The sequence below is a fragment of the Ascaphus truei genome, chromosome 4 (assembly GCF_040206685.1).
Source record: "Ascaphus truei isolate aAscTru1 chromosome 4, aAscTru1.hap1, whole genome shotgun sequence".
NCBI lineage: Eukaryota > Metazoa > Chordata > Amphibia > Anura > Ascaphidae > Ascaphus > Ascaphus truei.
The window spans coordinates 151700871-151721642 of NC_134486.1; the positions used below are offsets into that span (position 1 = coordinate 151700871).

Consider the following 20772-nt stretch of genomic DNA (forward strand, 5'->3'; position numbering starts at 1 on the left):
AAAGATCCATCTTATACTATATTAGTGAAAGCACTGTATGTTTGCCTGCCTGCCTGCATGCATGCATGCCTGCCTGCTGGATGTCCGGTGTCCCTAGGGACAATGCCATTGCACCTTTGGCCTGTCACTCCACCTCAGGCCATGCCCGCCCCCGCACCATGCCCGCCCCCGCACACCTGTCATTGGTCGGCCATGCCCGCCCCCCCGCACCATGCCCGCCCCCGCACACCTGTCATTGGTCTGCGGCCAGCACCCCGCACCATGCCCGCCCCCGCACACCTCTCATTGGTCTAAGGCCAACAACACTGACACACTGTCACACCCCTTACTGAGCTACACCACTGACACACTCTACCACCCCTCACTGAGCTTTGGGAATCGCTGCACCTAACCCTAACTGCTCTGAGACATTTGCACAACTGACAGATTTGAAACTTTTTTGGGACAACCCTGACCACCTGCTACCTCACCACCTTCTAACAATCAGGTACAGAGTCTTCTCTCTATAAATACTCTTCTCTCTATAAATACACCCACATCCACACACCGCCTCTTCAAAACACAACCCTCGCACACCCCCACCCCACACTCTGCTCCAGGGCTACCGACTCAGCATTAACCACCATTAAACACCCCTCCCCCCCCCCCGCTCATCACCTCCACCGCATGGTGCTCATCCGGAGGCATACTGACTTGCCATTAACACCCCCCCCCCCCTCACCTCCACCACGGACACCATTATTAACCCCCCCCCCCCCGCTCCTCACCTCCACTACGGACACCATTAACCCCCCCCAAACACCACCCCCCCCCCCCCCCGGTCCTCACCCCGCTCCTCACCTCCACAACGCCCACCGCATGGTGTTCATCCACACCCATACCCCCCGCTCCTCACCTCCAGCGCATGGTCCTCATCCGGAGCATGAAAGACGCCATTAACCCCCCCCCCCCGCTCCTCACCTCCACCGCATCCTGCTCATCCGGAGTAAAATACACGCCATTAACAACACCCCCCGCTCCTCTCCTCCACCGCAAGGTGCTCATCCGGAGCCACAAAGACGCCATTAACCTCCCCCCCCCCCCCCGCATCCTGCTCATCCGGAGTAAAAAACACGCCATTAACAACACCCCCCGCTCCTCTCCTCCACCGCATGGTGCTCATCCGGATCAAAAAATAAACCCATTACCACCACTCGCCCCCCCGCTCCTCTCCTCCACCGCATGGTGCTCATCCGGAGCCACAAAGACGCCATTAACCTCCCCTCCCCCCGCTCCTCACCTCCACCGCATCCTGCTCATCCGGAGTAAAAAACACGCCATTAACAACACCCCCCGCTCCTCTCCTCCACCGCATGGTGCTCATCCGGATCAAAAAATAAACCCATTACCACCACTCGCCCCCCCGCTCCTCTCCTCCACCGCATGGTGCTCATCCGGAGCCACAAAGACGCCATTAACCTCCCCCCCCCCCGCTCCTCACCTCCACTGCATCCTGCTCATCCGGAGTAAAAAACACGCCATTAACAACACCCCCCGCTCCTCTCCTCCACCGCATGGTGCTCATCCGGATCAAAAAATAAACCCATTACCACCACTCGCCCCCCCCCCTCCTCTCCTCCACCGCATGGTGCTCATCCGGAGCCACAAAGACGCCATTAACCCCCCCCGCTCCTCACCTCCACCGCATCCTGCTCATCCGGAGTAAAAAACACGCCATTAACAACACCCCCCGCTCCTCTCCTCCACCGCAAGGTGCTCATCCGGAGCAAAAAATACCCCATTAACACCACTCGCCCCCCCGCTCCTCTCCTCCACCGCATGGTGCTCATCCGGAGCCACAAAGACGCCATTAACCCCCCCCCCCCCCGCTCCTCACCTCCACCGCATCCTGCTCATCCGGATTAAAAAACACGCCATTAACAACACCCCCCGCTCCTCTCCTCCACCGCATGGTGCTCATCCGGAGCCACAAAGATGCCATTAACCCCCCCCGCTCCTCACCTCCACCGCATCCTGCTCATCCGGAGTAAAAAACACGCCATTAACAACACCCCCCGCTCCTCTCCTCCACCGCATGGTGCTTATCCGGAGCAAAAAATACCCCATTAACACCACTCGCCCCCCCGCTCCTCTCCTCCACCGCATGGTGCTCATCCGGAGCCACAAAGACGCCATTAACCCCCCCCCCCCCCCCGCTCCTCACCTCCACCGCATCCTGCTCATCCGGAGTAAAAAACACGCCATTAACAACACCCCCCGCTCCTCTCCTCCACCGCAAGGTGCTCATCCGGAGCAAAAAATACCCCATTAACACCACTCGCCCCCCCGCTCCTCACCTGCACCGCATCCTGCTTATCCGGAGCAAAAAATACCCCATTAACACCACTCGCCCCCCCGCTCCTCTCCTCCACCGCATGGTGCTCATCCGGAGCCACAAAGACGCCATTAACCCCCCCCGCTCCTCACCTCCACCGCATCCTGCTCATCCGGAGTAAAAAACACGCTTTAACAACACCCCCCGCTCCTCTCCTCTACCGCATGGTGCTCATCCGGATCAAAAAAAAAACCCATTAACACCCCCCCCCCCCGCTCCTCACCTCCACCGCATGGATCAAAAAATACCCCATTACCACCACCCGCCCCCCTCCTCCACCGCATGGTGCTCATCCGGAGAAAAAAAAAACATTACCACCACCCGCTCCACCGCTCCTCTCCTCCACCGCATGGTGCTCATCCGGGGCCATACTCATCCACTCACCCACCCCCCTCATCCACTCACCCCCCCCCTCCTCCACTCACCCCCCCCCCCTCCTCCACTCACCCCCCCCTCCTCCACTCACCCCCCCCCCTCCTCCACTCACCCCCCCCCTCCTCATCCACTCACCCCCCCTCCTCATCCCCTACCCCCCCTCCTCATCCCCTCCCCCCCCCTCAACCACTCACCCCCCCTCCTCATCCACTCCATCCCCTCCTCATCCACTCACCCCCCATCTCATCCCCTCTCCCCCCCTCCTCATCCACTCAACCCCCCTCCTCATCCACTCAGCCCCCTCCTCATCCCCTCCCCCCCCCATCTCATCCCCTCCCCCCCCATCTCATCCCCTCTTCCCCCCATCTCATCCCCTCCCCCCCCATCTCATCCCCTCTTCCCCCCATCTCATCCCCTCTTCCCCCCCTCCTCATCCACTCACCCCCCCTCCTCATCCCCTCCTCATCCACTCCCCCCCTCATCATACCCTCCCCCCTCCTCATACACTCCCCCCCCTCCTCATACACTCACCCCCCACTCCTCATCCACTCCCCCCCTCCTCATCCCCTCCCCCCCCTCCTCATCCACTCCCCCCCTCCTCATCCCCTCCCCCCCCTCCATCCTCATCCCCTCCCCCTCCTCATCCACTCCCCCCCTCCCTCACACATCCCCCACCCCACATCCCCCACGCCCACACACATCCCCCACCCCACATCCCCCACCCCACATCCCCCACATCCCCCACCCTCCCACCCCATATCCCCCACCCTCCCACCCCACATCCCCCACGCCCACCCTCCCACCCCACATCCCCCATGCCCCCCACCCTCCCACCCCACATCCCCCACCCCCCCCACCCCACATCCCCCACCCCCCCACCCTCCCACCCCACATCCCCCACCCCACGCCCACATCCCCCACCCTCCCACCCCACATCCCCCACGCCCACATCCCCCACCCTCCCACCCTCCCACCCCACATCCCCCACCCTCCCACCCCACATCCCCCACGCCCACATCCCCCACCCTCCCACCCCACATCCCCCACGCCCACCCTCCCACCGAACATCCCCCACGCACACATCAACCCCCCCCCCACCCCCACATCGCGGGATGCTCCTCACCTCCCCAACTCTCACCTCACACACACAACAGTCACACACACCCACACAACACCACCTCATCCACACACAACACTCCTGTGCTTATACGCCACACACAACAACTATTCAACAATCCCCTAACTCCCAACAACACCCTAAACACTGGAAACACACCTCCCCTTCACCTTGCTCCTAGACACACTACACTCAATTAAATTTAAATTCACACGGCTGACCACCAAACACCCTTTGACATCAACCCCCCACCCCCCCCAAACGTGTACAGCAACACACACCCTACGCCACGCTAACTCAGGTCTTCCTTTAAATAAATTATATTTGGAACACAATTAAACTGGAGCCGTCTGTGTCATTTCTTGCACAAACACTCAACTCACCAACACACACAACACCCACACATAACTCACACACACCTGCACCAAACACAAGAAAAATTCCTACATACACACACACACACACCTCTGAGCACCAAACAAACAACACTCACACATACACCCACAACACACAACCAACACTTACAAATAACACTCAATCACACCCCCCACCACCACTCGCACACCCAATACTCACAACTCTCACTCGCTCACACACCGCACACTCAATCACCAACACATAACACACAACACCACACTCACCCACCCACAAACACCACACTCAATCAACAACACACTAACACATACCCACAACACACTCGCACAACCACCAACCCCACACTCACACACAACCAATACTCACACACACCACTAAAAAAGTACACATACACACACTATTCACACACAAACAACATTCACACAACACTCACAATCAACCACCAAGACACATAACATTCAAACACACACACACCACACAACAACCAGTAAACAACCATAAATACTGTCACACTTAACCCATTTACAACCCTTTCACAGACCACTGCCGGATGCCTTGAACACCTCTACACCTGAACGCTGTTCCATCCAAGTCTCCGTTGACACAACAACATCAGGAAGTATACTAAACACACACACACTGCAACACTTTGCTAACATCACACATCACACCTACCGCAACACACACACACACAATATACTTTAAACAACTCAAGTTACACACACAACACCTCTACACCACCTACAATACCGCACTTCAAAACAACAACACAAACAACACCTCTTGCCAACACAAAACATGCCACCAAAAAAACACCTTCGCAAAACTAAACATACACACCCTGACAATGAACCTCACACGCACACACACACAACAACCATATCTAATACAACACACAATGCACACACAAATTTCATGCACACACAAAATCAAAACAACCAACTCACACAAAAACACACAATCGCTCAACAACAAATACTCACAAACACAACATCAACACTAACAGATAACACACAGCAACATCACACACTACTTCCATATAATACACACACACCAGCTACATCAAAGGGACAAATAAACACACAGCATCATAACACACAAAATCATCAACACACACACACACACACAACATCACCTGATAATCAAACACTACAGCGCCAAACACGCCTTGCACAACAAAGAGACAGAGCCAGAATCAGAAGAGCGACACAACGAGAACACCAACAACAAAAACACAGAGACACACCCAGTACATCAACATCCACTCAAACTCAAGAACACCATGAGTCACACTTTGCAAAACAACAACAAAGTAGTACAAGACCACCAACTGTACACACTACACAACAGCATGCGGCATACCTTGCAAAAGACCAACAACGGGCTAAAAGATCACGCGCTGCAGAGACTACAGAACAGCATGCGGCACGCCTTGCAAAAAACCAACAACGTGCTACAACATCACGCGCTGCAGAGACTACAGAACAGCATGACGCACGCCTTGCAAAAGAACAACTACGTCGTGCTATATCACGCGCTGCAGACACTACAGAACACCATGACGCACGCCTTGCAAAAGACCAACAACGTCGTACAAGATCACGCGCTGCTGAGACACCAGAACACCATGACGCACGCCTTGCAAAAGAACAACAACGTCGTGCAAGATCACGCGCTGCTGAGACACCAGAACACCATGACGCACGCCTTGCAAAAGAACAACAACGTCGTACAACATCACGCGCTGCAGAGACACCAGAACACCATGCGGCACGCCTTGCAAAAGAACAACAACGTCGTGCAATATCACGCGCTGCAGAGACACCAGAACACCATGACGCACGCCTTGCAAAAGAACAACAACGTCGTACAATATCACGCGCTGCCGAGACACCACAACACCATGACGCACGCCTTGCAAAAGAACAACAACGTCGTACAACATCACGCGCTGCAGAGACACCACAACACCATGACGCACGCCTTGCAAAAGAACAACAACGTCGTACAACATCACGCGCTGCAGAGACACCAGAAAACCATGACGCACGCCTTGCAAAAGAACAACAACGTCGTACAACATCACGCGATGCAGAGACACCAGAAGAACAGAAAATACGGCTGGCTAAAAATACACTACGAGCTACAACATCAAGAGCCACAGAGACTCAACAACAACATGAAACACGCCTTGCTAAAGACAGAACAATACGGCGCACATCAAGAGCACAACTAAACACAACAACACAGACAGTACAAGAACAACAACAACACACACATACTACATTAACGCATTCAACACATTACACTTTGCTACGCGCTGCTTTTCTATATAATCCACACATACTATACCACCAACATCCAAACGTCAACATTGGACACATGGACACTATATGCCGCTACTGTCAAGCAAAGAAATTCCACAAGGAATCAGCTGGAATGTGCTGCAGCAATGGCAAAGTTCACCTAGCACCTCTACACTCACCACCAGATCCACTTATTTCATACATGTCAGCCACAACTTCAGAATCTAAACATTTTCTACAAAACATACGCAAATACAACTCCTGTTTCCAAATGACATCCTTTGGTGCTACATCTATAGTGGAACAAATAGGATTTAAAAGTACTTTCAAAGTACAAGGTCAAGTTTACCACAGGGCTGGCTCTCTGCTCCCATTACCAGAACAAGATCCACAATTCTTGCAAATTTACTTCATGGGTGATGAACAACAACAAGCTGATCAAAGATGCCATTGGATACCCAATACAAGACGTGATATTGTCATCTCCTTACAAAGGATGTTACATGAACACAACCATCTCATTAACACATTCAAAACATCACTTGAACTCATGCCAACTGATGACTATAAAGTCATTATCAGAGCTGACAAAACACCAGTGGGCCAACATGAACGTCGCTTTAATGCTCCACAAATCAACGAAGTCGCTATTGTTATAGCAGGGGAACAATTTAATACACGTGACATCATTCTTCAGCGACGTGCTCATTCACTCACACGCATTTGTGAAACACATCGCTCATATGATGCTCTTCAATACCCTCTCATACTTTGGAACGGGGACGATGGCTATCACTTCAACATCATGCAAGTAGACCCAGCTTCCCAAGCAAACACTAAAAAAACTGTCTCCGCTATGGACTTCTACGCATACAGATTAATGATACGAGATGCATCGCAAAACCACATTTTACATTGTCGCCAACTATTTCATCAGTTTATTGTTGACATGTATGCTAAAATTGAAAGTGAGCGTCTTCTATACATACGTTTACATCAAAAACAACTTCGCGTTGATCAATACATACATCTGAAGGATGCTGTTGGCAATGATGGTCACGTTGACAACATAGGCAAAATGTTAATTCTACCAGCAACATTCACAGGAAGTCCTCGACACATGCACGAATATGCTCAAGACGCTATGGCATATGTTCGAGCGACGACCAGATTTTTTTATTACATTTACATGTAATCCAGCTTGGCCAGAAATAACAATTGAACTTGCGCATGGACAGGCACACAGCGATCGACACGACTTAATTGCCAGAGTATTTAGACAAAAACTAATCACATTAATTCACATCATCACTAAGACTTATATCTTTGGACAAACACGATGCTGGATGTACTCAATTGAGTGGCAGAAAAGAGGTCTTCCACATGCTCATATTCTTATATGGCTCAAAGAAAAAATACATGCCATAGACATCGATAAAGTTATCTCTGCAGAGTTGCCACATCCAGAAGAAGACCCAATACTATTTGCAATAGTCACAAAGAATATGATTCATGGCCCATGTGGAAACATTAATATTCAGGCACCATGTATGAAAGACGGTAAATGCACAAAAAATTTTCCTAAACCATTCATTGCAGACACACAAAGTGGAGATGATGGATATCCTCAATATCGAAGACGCGCTCCCACAGACGGTGGATACACAGCAACAATGACTATTCGAGGCAACAAAAACATCCAAGTTGACAACAAATGGGTTGTTCCATATTGTCCACTTCTAACTAAAATGTATAACGCACACATTAATGTTGAATACTGCAATTCCGTTAAATCTATTAAATACATTTGCAAGTATGTCAACAAGGGAAGCGACATGGCCATTTTTGGAATAACAAATGAACACATCAGGGACGAAGTTACGCTCTACCAGCTGGGAAGATATATCAGTAGTAATGAAGCCGTTTGGAGGATTTTAGCTTTTCCCATTCACGAACGACACCCAACCGTTGTTCACCTCACTGTTCATTTAGAAAATGGACAGAGAGTATACTTCACACCTCACAATGCAGAGGCAGTTGCTGCTCAACCACCAAACACAACTTTAACTGCCTTCTTTCAATTATGTCAACACGACTCTTTTGCAAGGACATTGCTTTATCCGGAAACTCCACGATATTATACTTGGAATACATCAACAAAAATGTTCAAGAAAAGAAAGCAGGGTATAGCTGTTCCCGGAACTGATGCCCTTGCAAGTGATGCCTTGGGCCGTGTGTACACAGTTCACCCAAACAACGCTGAATGCTTCTTTCTACGAATGCTACTTCATACCATTCCAGGCCCAACTTCATTTGACGCTCTTAAAAATGTCAACGGTCAACTTTGTGAGACTTATCGAGAAGCTTGCCAAAAACTTGGATTACTAGAGGATGATCAACACTGGAATACTACATTAGCCGAAGCTGCATTACACTCATTACCAGTAAAAATTCGCAACCTTTTTGCCATTATCCTTACCACCTGCAATCCATCAAACCCCAGCACTCTATGGGACACATATCGAGAAAGCATGAGTGAAGATATACTTGCCAAAGCACAGAGAGACAATCCATCACTCAATGTTCACTTTTCACCTGAGATTTTCAACGAGGTACTCATATTGTTAGAAGATACATGTCTCTCTATAAATAACAAAACACTCCTTCAATTAGGTCTGCAAGCTCCACAACGTCAGCATAACGATGTACTCAATACGGACCTTATGCGAGAGAAACAATACAATATTTCGCTGCTCAAAGAATATGTTGCAACAAGAAAACCTATGTTAATTGCTGAACAACTTTACACCTATGAGAACATCATGGAGCACATCAACAATGGACAAGGTGCAATACTGTTTCTTGATGCTCCAGGTGGAACCGGAAAAACATTTCTCATTAATTTACTCCTAGCCGAAATCAGAATGCACAATGATGTTGCACTTGCACTAGCATCATCTGGCATTGCAGCCACTCTTATGGATGGAGGAAGAACTGTGCACTCAGCTCTTAAATTACCGCTAAACATTGCTCATGAAGAAAATCCAACCTGTAATATCACCAAAACATCTGGACAAGCACGTGTTCTTCAAATTTGCAAACTTATTGTTTGGGATGAATGTACCATGGCACATAAAAAAGCACTTGAAGCCCTTAATAGAACCTTGCAAGACTTGCGCAACAATAAACAAATTATGGGTGGCGCTGTCATTCTTTTAGCTGGTGATTTCAGACAAACACTTCCAGTCATCCCACGATCCACACCAGCAGACGAACTTCATGCATGCCTCAAGTCCTCTATTTTATGGCGACATGTTAAACATTTCCCATTAACAACCAATATGCGAGTACAACTTCTGGGCCACTCAAATGACCAAGCTTTTGCAGACACCCTTCTTCAAATTGGTGAAGGTACTTTACCTACTGACTTAACATCAGGTGAAATTGCTTTTCCCACACATTTTTGTAACATGATGACATCACTTCAAGATCTCATACATAACGTCTATCCAAATCTATTACGCAATTACACAAACCACCAGTGGCTCTGTGAAAGAGCCATCCTTGCTGCCAAAAATACTTCTGTCAATGACCTAAATAATGCAATTCAAGACATTCTTCCAAACACAATTACTCAATACAACTCAATAGATACAGTTGTGGATAACGATGAAGCCGTGAACTATCCAACTGAATTCCTACACTCCCTGGAACCATCTGGAATGCCACCACATCACCTTCGTCTGAAAGTTGGATCACCCATCATGCTACTTCGCAACCTCCACACACCTAACCTTTGTAATGGAACCAGATTGTGCATCAAAACATTGATGCCCAACCTAATTGAAGCTACTATCTTAACTGGCAACGCCAAAGGCCAAGATGTCTTCATCCCCCGCATTCCACTCATTCCTACAGACATGCCTTTTACTTTCAAACGGCTACAGTTCCCCATCAAACTAGCTTTTGCTATCACCATTAACAAAGCACAAGGACAATCTATAAAGTGCACTGGTATCAACTTAGAATCACCATGTTTCTCCCACGGCCAGTTATATGTTGCGTGCTCTAGAGTCGGATCCCCACAACAATTGTACGTCTTTGCTCCAAGTGGAACTACCAAAAATGTAGTTTACAAACAAGCATTACAATGAACATACACTTTGGTACATTTCCATCATCTCTACATATTATCATACCAACATCAACAAAACAATCACTCACTCAATTCACTGCACTCATCTTTTATTACAAACAATTTCACCAACACACACTTCACGATTACATCAAATACACTACTCTCAACAATGGACATAAACATATTTCAACAAGCCTTTACAACAATTACATTTTCATAACTAACAACCTTAACAATTAACATACACTTAACAAAATTTCCCTCATATACATGTGCTTTCTACTCTTTTTCTTTCACAAATACATTTTTTATATATATTACATAACATTCACATAACATTACAAGTTTACAATACAACATTTACACATACTTATTCACGCTTCACATCCCGGGCAACGCCGGGTCTCTCAGCTAGTCCTTAATAAAAAACCCGCAATTTTGAATCTTACATTTTGTAAGTAGGTTATCTACAAGAGCCAAGTTTCATAGTTTGACTTACATTTATTTTTCATACTGCACTATGATTATTTTTGTATTTTTTTCTGGGTGTTCCTGAGGATACTGCTCCCTTCCTGCCCTGGATCCTAAACTGTTGTAAGGGAATCAGTGCATATTCCCTGGAAGGTTGAGAGAATTTTTCAGTTTCACGAACTTTTATATTCTTTGTTCACATTTATAGTTGTTAAGCGCCTTTCCAAATCACTGGGTTTCACACTGTTTCTCTGCACTTGATTTGGTGGCTGCTGTACACTATTGTTTTATATTATACACTTTTATTATTGTTTATTTTGATATTATGGAAGTTGTTTCACCGAATATATTTGCAAAAAGACAAAACAGACATTTACTGTTTACTGATACTAATATAACACATACACTGGTGAAAGATGATTTTCTAGATGAAGAATTTATCAAACTAGAGAGGTTACTTATTAAAGATACTAGAAGATGGCTAGACCTCAAATTTTTAAATAGGTATATGGATTGTAAACGTATCCCTAGAGGTTTGAGATTCACAAAAAAACCATCGTCCAATTTGGACGATGAGGATTTTGTGAAAAAATGGCATGAGACCATAGACAACTGCTCCTTTAATCTTATGACATCCCTAATTAATCAACACAAAAAACATATCAAGAAAATTGATGAGGAGGTGACTATAATAGAGGAGAAGTTGGCCCATATGGAAGATACCATTGAATTTAAAATTAAAGATCGGGATTTGAAAAAGAAAATTGATAGACTTGAACAAGATCTTTTCACTAGCAAAACTAATAAATTTCAAAGAGATGAGGAAGATTACCTTAGAGGGGAACAAAGGGATTGGAAGAAAAAGAAAAACTATCAAACACAGAGTAGACCTGAGGATAGATCAGTTAGGGAACCTCAGATCACTTCAGAGCAGCATGGTATTAAACCATATTCTGACAAACGTCATTTTACACCTCGAGTACCAAGGAGAGACAATCATGACTCTAAATCGTTGTATTATGGTCCAAGGAAAGATTTTATACCTAGACAAAATTTTAACCAAGAAAGAGATCTTAAGGAGAAAGACTCATATAGAGAGAGAGAATATTTTAATGAGAGAACATCCCTAAGAGAGAGGGAACAAGCGTTAGAGAGGGAGAGACGCAGGGAGAGAGACATAGTGAAAGAGAGAGAACAAAGAAGAGAAAGAGAATATAAGGAAAGAGAACAACACAGAGAAAAAGAGAGAGAACAGAGAAGGGAAGAGAATTTAGAGAAAGAGAGCTACATAGATAAAAGGAATCACAGAGGGAAAAAGAGATTCTAAAAGAGAAGGAACTTAAAAGGAATCGAGATCAAAAAGAAAGAGAAAAAGAAAGAGAAAGAAAAGAGAGAGAATACCAAAAAGATAGAGAACTTAAAAGAGAAAGAGAATTAAGAAAAGATAGAGAGGATAGAAAAAGAGAAAGAGAGAGGTATGATTCTGCTAAATATGCCAAAGCAAGTAGATCACGCTCACCCATTGGAGTTGTGGGGACTAGTGATTTTTTAGATATCAGTATTTGGGAAACAAAAAACCCATTCACTCCCCTCTTGGAGACAGAAAAGGGGAGCCACTACCCCAAAGGGGAAAGAATCAGAGAGGAAAGCGGGGGGGAAGAAAGAAAAAAGTGAGAACAGCTAACCCTGTAAAGAATAAAAATATCTTTAATCTCAGCAGTGTAGATTTAACTACCTCACAATTAAGTGTCATCTCCAAGGGATTGTCTTTTGCGCCCACCTGTGGACCTAATAACTTCGAACTATTTGTGGACGCAAACAAATATATTAGAAAATTAACAGTTAAAAGGTTCTTTTTAAGTAAAAATGTGGAGTCAAGAATGTCCAATCTCAACCCTACTGTTGAGAAAGAAAGTGAAACATTCAAACATACAACACTTAAGAATAAATCTACATTTAATCCTGCCTATTGTAAGGGAAATCACTTAGATGTCTTTTATAATCTAATTGTCAAGGACTTTGAGGAGCTCTCAAAGAGTAACAAATCTAAGATTAGAAATAATATGAATAAAGAAGAGAGGTCCGCCTTAGAAGAAATAACAAACAACACAAATATAGTGATAAAACAGGCGGACAAAGGAGGGGGGGTAGTCATCCAGAATAGAGATGACTACCTAAAAGAAGCCCACCGCATCTTAGGAGACAAAAAGACATATGACATTCTACAAAACAACCCCACAAAAACCTTTACAAATGATCTTAAAGTTCTCCTAGAACATGGTAGGGAATTAGGCATACTGAATGAGAACGAATACAAATTCCTATTTAATGAATGTCCCCAATTATCGATATTCTACATATTACCTAAAGTTCATAAATGCATGAAACAACCTCCCGGGAGACCGATCGTCTCTGGAATTAACTCACTCACATCGAATCTGTCTGCTTATATTGACACTTTCCTACAAAGTCATGTAAAATCCCTCAAATCATATCTGAAAGATACTACAGATGTGTTAAATCTACTAGAGAATTTTACTTGGAACAATGAGTATATTATGGCTACTATAGATGTTGCGTCTCTATACACATCGATAGAAAAGAATTTAGGATGTGAAGCAGTTAATTTCTTTCTGAAGCAAGATCCAGATATGAAAGAACAGCAAGTTCAATTCATTATAGATGGTATATGCTTTATACTTGACAAGAACTATTTTTGGTTTGAAAACAGTTTTTATATTCAGAGATGTGGCACCGCCATGGGTACGAGGTTTGCTCCCAGTTACGCCAATCTCTTTATGGGATTCTGGGAGGAACAGCACATTTGGCCCGGCGGCGTTCTGGGGGCGGACCTTGTCCTATGGCGGCGCTACATCGATGATGTGTTTTTGATTTGGCGTGGCGGGCAGGAGAGTTTGGACTCCTTCTTGTCGAGTATTAACGTTAATATGTACAATTTACAATTCACCTCTGTAACAAGTAGAACCTCTCTCAACTATTTGGATCTAAATATCTACATAGAGAACGGTACTCTTAAAACTAGGTCCTATTTTAAGGAAGTTGACAGCAACAACTATATTTTGCGTACAAGCTGTCACCAAAATGTATGGATGGACAATGTCCCATACAATCAATTCAGACGGATGCGGAGAAATTGCACTGACAATACAGTATTTAATGATCAGTGCAATATATTAAAGGAACGTTTTGTAGAAAAACAATATAGAACAGAACTCCTGGACGTAGCATTTGAAAAAGCAAATGGTCTGAATAGAAAGGACTTAATAGTACCTAAAAATAAAGAAAAACCTTTGAACACAAATTTTGACACAGCATTTTTAACTTCTTTTAATAAAGAGTCAAATAATATCAAGAAAATAATACAAAAACACTGGCATGTTTTATTGAACGACCCGATTTTGAAGGACGAAATGCCAGAACGCCCGAGAGTGATTTTTAAAAAGGCAAGAAATTTAAAAGGCATGATAGCTCCTAGTAATATTAAAAAACTAGAGACGAATAGAAATGGATGGCTCCAGAAATTGGAAGGGTTCCATGGCTGTGGCTCTTGTAAAGCCTGTGAATACAAACAGCAAGACAAAAAGGGATTTAAGTGTAATAATAAAAACGAGGATTACAAAATAAAACAGTACATGAACTGTAACTCTAATTACATAATCTACCTCCTGGAATGCCCATGCGGGCTCCAATATGTTGGAAAAACATCAAGAGCCATTAAGATACGCATTTTAGAACACCTAAGCAATATAAGGCGCAGTGTGCAGACACATAATGTCTCTAAACATTTTTCCCTTTTCCATAACTCCAATATAAAAGGGCTGAAATTCACTGCCATAGAACATGTTGCACAACATTGGAGAGGACGGGACAGAAATTTAGATTTAAGCAAAAGAGTGATGTACTGGGTGCATAAACTTAATACACTGACACCACATGGTCTCAACGTTGATTTTGAGATTGCACCTTTCCTCTAGTCACTATAATTGCACTTTCCTTCTTCTTTCCTTATCAATTCATGCCAGTTTATATTATTACTTTATATTATCAATTTGTATTTTATTAATTTTAATATGCTTTTGTCTAACTCTGTGACTTCTGAACTCAGTACTCATGATTAACTCATGTCTCTTTCTCTCTCTCCACCCTCCACCAAGCATCTCTATCCTTTGACCCCATACTAATTAAATTTTATTATTTATTCTTTTAATCTGTGTAGGCATTTTTACCCTTTTTTATGTTCTATTAAATAAACTTATTTATGTATTTTATGCGTCGTTTTTTGGACCACAGAGATTATGTACCCATCTTGGGAGACTCTGTGTGTAATTATGTTAATTTTTTTGAGTGTAATCATGTGTGATTGAATAATTAATTGCCTTAATTGAATAGGCTATTTAAATAACAAACAGTAGGGGACATAATCATTGCTCCTGAGGAAGCTGCGGTATGCAGTGAAACGCGTTGAGCCAAGCAAGTTCAGCCAGTTAGCAGAGCCCAGCTGTATTCACTGTTTGGTAGCTGTCTTTCTGCTGTACCCACGGTGGCATAGCTGCGGTCCGGCGTTCCTCCTACCCTTCGATCTACCCGCTCCTACCGGAAGTCTTCACCGCCAGGCCAGGAAGTGACGACAGACGCCATCCATCCGGCACCGGACGAGGGGGCACCCTCGTGGAGGGCTAGTGAGTGGAGTGAAGTGGAGGACTTGTTTTCATCTGCCGAGCCGTTCATCTACTGCCTAAAGATACCCTGATGTGAATGTGCTCATTTAATACATTGTGAGTACATTCCCTGCACGTTCCCATGATAAAATTTGGTGTTATCTGGTAAAACACTATTGTTTCCATTATCTTTGTATGATTGCATATGACTGATGGGGAGCTGCTGCCGATGTGAAAACATCATCCTGCCTGACACCAGCCCTATTGATGTATGCTGTTGTATGCTGCGGTCCCAAGCTGAGGTGCCCAAAGATCCATCCTTAATACAAACCCGCAATTTTGAATCTTACATTTTGTAAGTAGGTTATCTACAAGAGCCAAGTTTCATAGTTTGACTTACATTTATTTTTCATACTGCACTATGATTATTTTTGTATTTTTTTCTGGGTGTTCCTGAGGATACTGCTCCCTTCCTGCCCTGAATCCTAAACTGTTGTAAGGGAATCAGTGCATATTCCCTGGAAGGTTGAGAGAATTTTTCAGTTTCACGAACTTTTATATTCTTTGTTCACATTTATAGTTGTTAAGCGCCTTTCCAAGTCACTGGGTTTCACACTGTTGGTATACAGACAAACAACACTTAAGACAACATGCATCAGCTGAGAGATCAGATAGGTGAAATTAAAGATAAAAACATTTAATAACAATTCATAGCATACATAGACAAATAAAACAATATGGACAGAATAAAATATTAGAAGATGATTGAAGCACACTGCGGCACTGGTGGTGACAGATGTAATGCCCACTCACCAGATAGATATTGTAAGCAGGCAGTGGATATATCAGAGAGTATCCCCTCTCAATGCTGTTAGCTGCTTCCTGCTTGTTGGCCTCTCTGTTGGTGTGTGTACGACAGCCGGCGTGCAGGATCTCACACAACGCATTGGAGGGGACGCACAGCTAATCCAGATCAGCAGTAGTAGATTCGGCTCACCGTCACGAGCAACCAGCTATCTGAATAGCAGCAAACGCTGATTCGTCTTTTTCGTGGAGGGAAATCGCCAAACACAGTGGTGCAGAGATGCTAAAATCGCCACCCTACGCGTTTCGAAAGCTATCCGCTTTCTTCCTCAGGGGTATATAATAATAAAAGTCCATCAAAGTCCCTTAAATAAAGCGTCCGTGATTAATTAAATTAATTACACCTGCAGACTCATCCACATGCGCAATGGAACAAATGAAGCAGTTCTTAAGCAATGTTATGTGCTCGAGCACATGCACAGTGAGGTAGTTCATGTTGGTATTATATTGTGCTGCTGCGGTCTGGGTACTCAGCTGTTACACATACAAGACAAACAAATAGACTAATACATGACAAACTAATACAAAACAACAAAGTGTAATATAAAAATAGAGTGATTTAAGTGTAAATATATACCTTTATATAATGTGGCTACATAAAGTGATGAAAAATCCACAATTATGTGTGTGAACTTAAATAAACAGTGCTTGACACTATAAGTGAGCTTATGAAATAGGATACGGAATAAACTATGCTATTGCTGAATAACTCAATATGAAAAATAAAAAATATTTTTGAATATACATTATAATAAAAGTGAGTGAACTTGGAAGTGTGAACACAATAAATGCTCAAAAATAAATGAAATAAAAATATATAAATACAAAATGTACATATACCATATTAGGTTTGATATTATATGTGTAGAGGAGTATCTTGCAAATAATCAATAACAATGGACAAATTGCAAATATTGATACCATACAAATAAAATGTATTGATAATGTGCAGAACTATCCAACCAGGAAGGCCTTCAAATCGAAATCTACGTTTAAGCCCATTGGGGATAGGGTACGTAATTCGTAGATCCAACAGGATTCTCTTCTCCCCAACAGGCTCACTGCGTTACTTCCTCTCCAATGTGGAGTTATACTTTCTATTGCAAAGCATTTTAAACCTTTAGGATCCTGATTGTGCACTTGAAGAAAATGATTTGACACATTATGTGCAACTAAACCTGTCTTAATATTATATATATGTTCATACAGACGTCTTTTGATAGATCTAGTAGTCATACCCACATACTGCAGACCACATGGACATTCAAGCAAATAAATAACAAATTAACTATTGCATGTGATGTGTTGTTTTATTTTATAATTTTTTAGAGTGTGGTTAGATGTAAATTCTGATTTTCTAGTGCTGTACTTGCATGCAGTGCATCTATTACAGATTAAGTATCCTCCACAGAGTGCCGTCCTACGATGAATAGGTTGCAGCGATGGACAGCTTGGTGCCAGTCTTTGTCCTATATTAGGGGCTTTGGTGAATATAATATGTGGATATTCGGGTAAAATACCCTCTAATTCTTTATCTTTTTTTAGTATCGGCCAATACTTTTTAAAGATCTTGCGTATATTTGGTGCCATTTGATTAAATTGGGTTATAAATGACAAATTACCTGTTTTGTTAGGATTTTTCTTTTTGTACTGTAAAAGACTGGTTCTGTCCATCGCTGCAACTTCAGTGATCGCCTTATCTAAATCCTGTGGAGAATACTTCCTATCTATGAATTTATTTTTAAGATCCTCAGCCTGGATGTTGAACGTGTCTGGATGTGAACTATTTCTTTTTAATCGAATGAATTGGCCCTTTGGTATATTTTTGACCCATGTAGGGTTATGGTGACTTTGTGCGTGAAGGTAATTATTAGATTGAACAGGTTTAAAATATGTGCTAGTGTGAATACAATTGTCTACAATGGTTAACTCCAAATCTAGGTATTCTATTTTAGTGGGACTAGTGATGAATGTAAATTTTAAATTATTATTATTATTATTATTATTCATATATAACTGAAAATCATTTAACTGTGCTAATGTGCCTGACCAAATAAAAATAATATCATCAATGTAGCGCTGCCACAGTACCAAGTTTGCACCATACGGACAGCCGGACCATATATGTTGTTCCTCCCAGCTGCCCATAAATAAATTAGCATAGCTAGGTGCAAACTTGGTACCCATGGCGGTGCCACATGTCTGTAAATAATAAGATTTATTGAAGTAAAAAAAATTGTGAGAAAGTATAAATTTAATCCCTAAAATGAGAAAATCATTATATTCCTTAGAAATAGACGGATCATTATTTAAAGTATTCAAAACTGCTTCACATCCCTGTTCATGATTAATTATTGTGTATAAAGAATTTAACGTCTGCTGTTACAAAATAATAATGAGGTTGCCATTGAATGTCCTGTAGGGTCTGCAGTATGTGGATAGTATCTCTTAGATATTAAGGTAGTTGTACTACATACTGTTGTAACTGTCTGTCGATATACTGAGATAAATGTGATGTTAAGGACTCAATGCCCGAAATAATAGGGCGACCGGGGGGAAATTGTATATTTTTATGTATTTTGGGTATTATATAGAAAAGAGGTAATTTGGGATAAATATTGTAAAGAAAGTCAAATTCTTGTTTTGTAATTATATGCTGGTCTAAACCCAATGTTAAATAATTAAATAATTTTTGTTAATACTGTGTAGTAGGGTCTGAGGGGAGGAGTTGGTAAGTGGACCTGTCACCTAAAATTCTCAGTGACTCCTTGATATAATAGGATTTGTCCATGATTACCAACCCTCCCCCCTTTTCGGCCGGTTTTATAATGATGGTGTCATTTTCCTCAAGTGCACGTAAGGTCAGTTTTTCATCTTTGCTCAAATTGTCTGTTTTAATTTTAAAATTACGGCTTTGGGTCTCCAAGTCGTCAGTTACCATTTGGGCAAATGTATCTATGAAGGGACCACTTACAAACTTGGGGAAGAAGGTAGACGGATTCTTAAAAGTAGATATAGTTGTAGTGTAACCATGCTGTAAAATGGCTGCAGTCATCTCTCCTGCTGACAGTAAGGCCTGGTAAGTTATGGGCATGCCAGCAGTAATTATGGAGGTTTGCCCTCACACCCTGGTGAGGTGCCCTATGTATGGATGGGAGTGGTCACAGGCTCTGACTCCCTGGTTGGTGATGTCAGAGTTGTGTCAGCCCCCAGAGGATACATAAGGCACAGCACTGAGCAAAAGTTAGTTCTGTCTAGTCTAGAAGTTATCAGAGGAAGATCAGAGTTAGGGTATTATAAGGACTATGAGACTGTGACCAGGGACCTGGCACAGGTGAAGTATCCCTGCGGGGATAGGGAATCCCTAAATTAGGAGGACACACCTTTCAAAGGGAAGTACGGTGAACAATGGAGGGCTGAATACACCCCATTGTGGAGGGCAGCTGGCCCACCGTACAAATAAAGCATGTCCCTGACTAACAACACTCTCGTGTGCAAGTGTGGAGTTATTGCACGGAGAGGGGCACCACAGAGGAGTTCCTCGCCAGGACCATCCCCGAGTGACCGAAGGGACCCTGATGAGGTGGAGGCGCTGCACTGGATCTAGGTAGGACTCATCACACTACCTCAGCTGCCTGTCTGGGTTGGCAATCCCCAATACAACATCATACGGGAGACTCAGGAGTCCTGTAGCCAACAGGTGCACCACCAGACACTACACCGTAATGGGGACTGGTTAGACCACAGGGGCCAATATGAGATTGGGGGGGTCAGACCGGTTCACAAAACCCGTTACATTTGGAGGCGCTGCTGAGAGGCCTGTTAACAGGACAGGCTTCTGCTAGGCACACTGGGAAACAGGGAGAAGTGTCTACTGCCACTTTGTGCTGCGTTGGGACGGACCTAGGGGCGGTCAAGGGGGCTGATGGCGTGTGTCAGTTCGCAGGGACGACCTAGGGGCCTGAAAGGAGTGGGGGGTTTGGAGCCGGGCTATAGCTGTCCTAGTCACCTTGAGGTAGTGCTAGTTGGTAGGATGCCAGAAGGGATAGCCTGTTAACGTGGTCAGGAATCCT

The 20772-nt window shown here is 44.0% G+C and overlaps 1 protein-coding gene across 1 annotated transcript; it reads left to right on the forward strand.

The window, feature by feature from the left end:
* The first annotated feature begins 334 nt into the window (after window positions 1-334).
* On the forward strand, window positions 335-6477 carry LOC142492332 (uncharacterized). Its single transcript, XM_075594985.1, has 3 exons — window positions 335-487; window positions 4781-6108; window positions 6235-6477. Exons 2-3 carry the CDS (start codon window positions 5524-5526, stop codon window positions 6475-6477), a joined length of 828 nt encoding a protein of 275 aa, XP_075451100.1. The 5' UTR covers window positions 335-487; window positions 4781-5523.
* Window positions 6478-20772: the final 14295 nt, after the last annotated feature.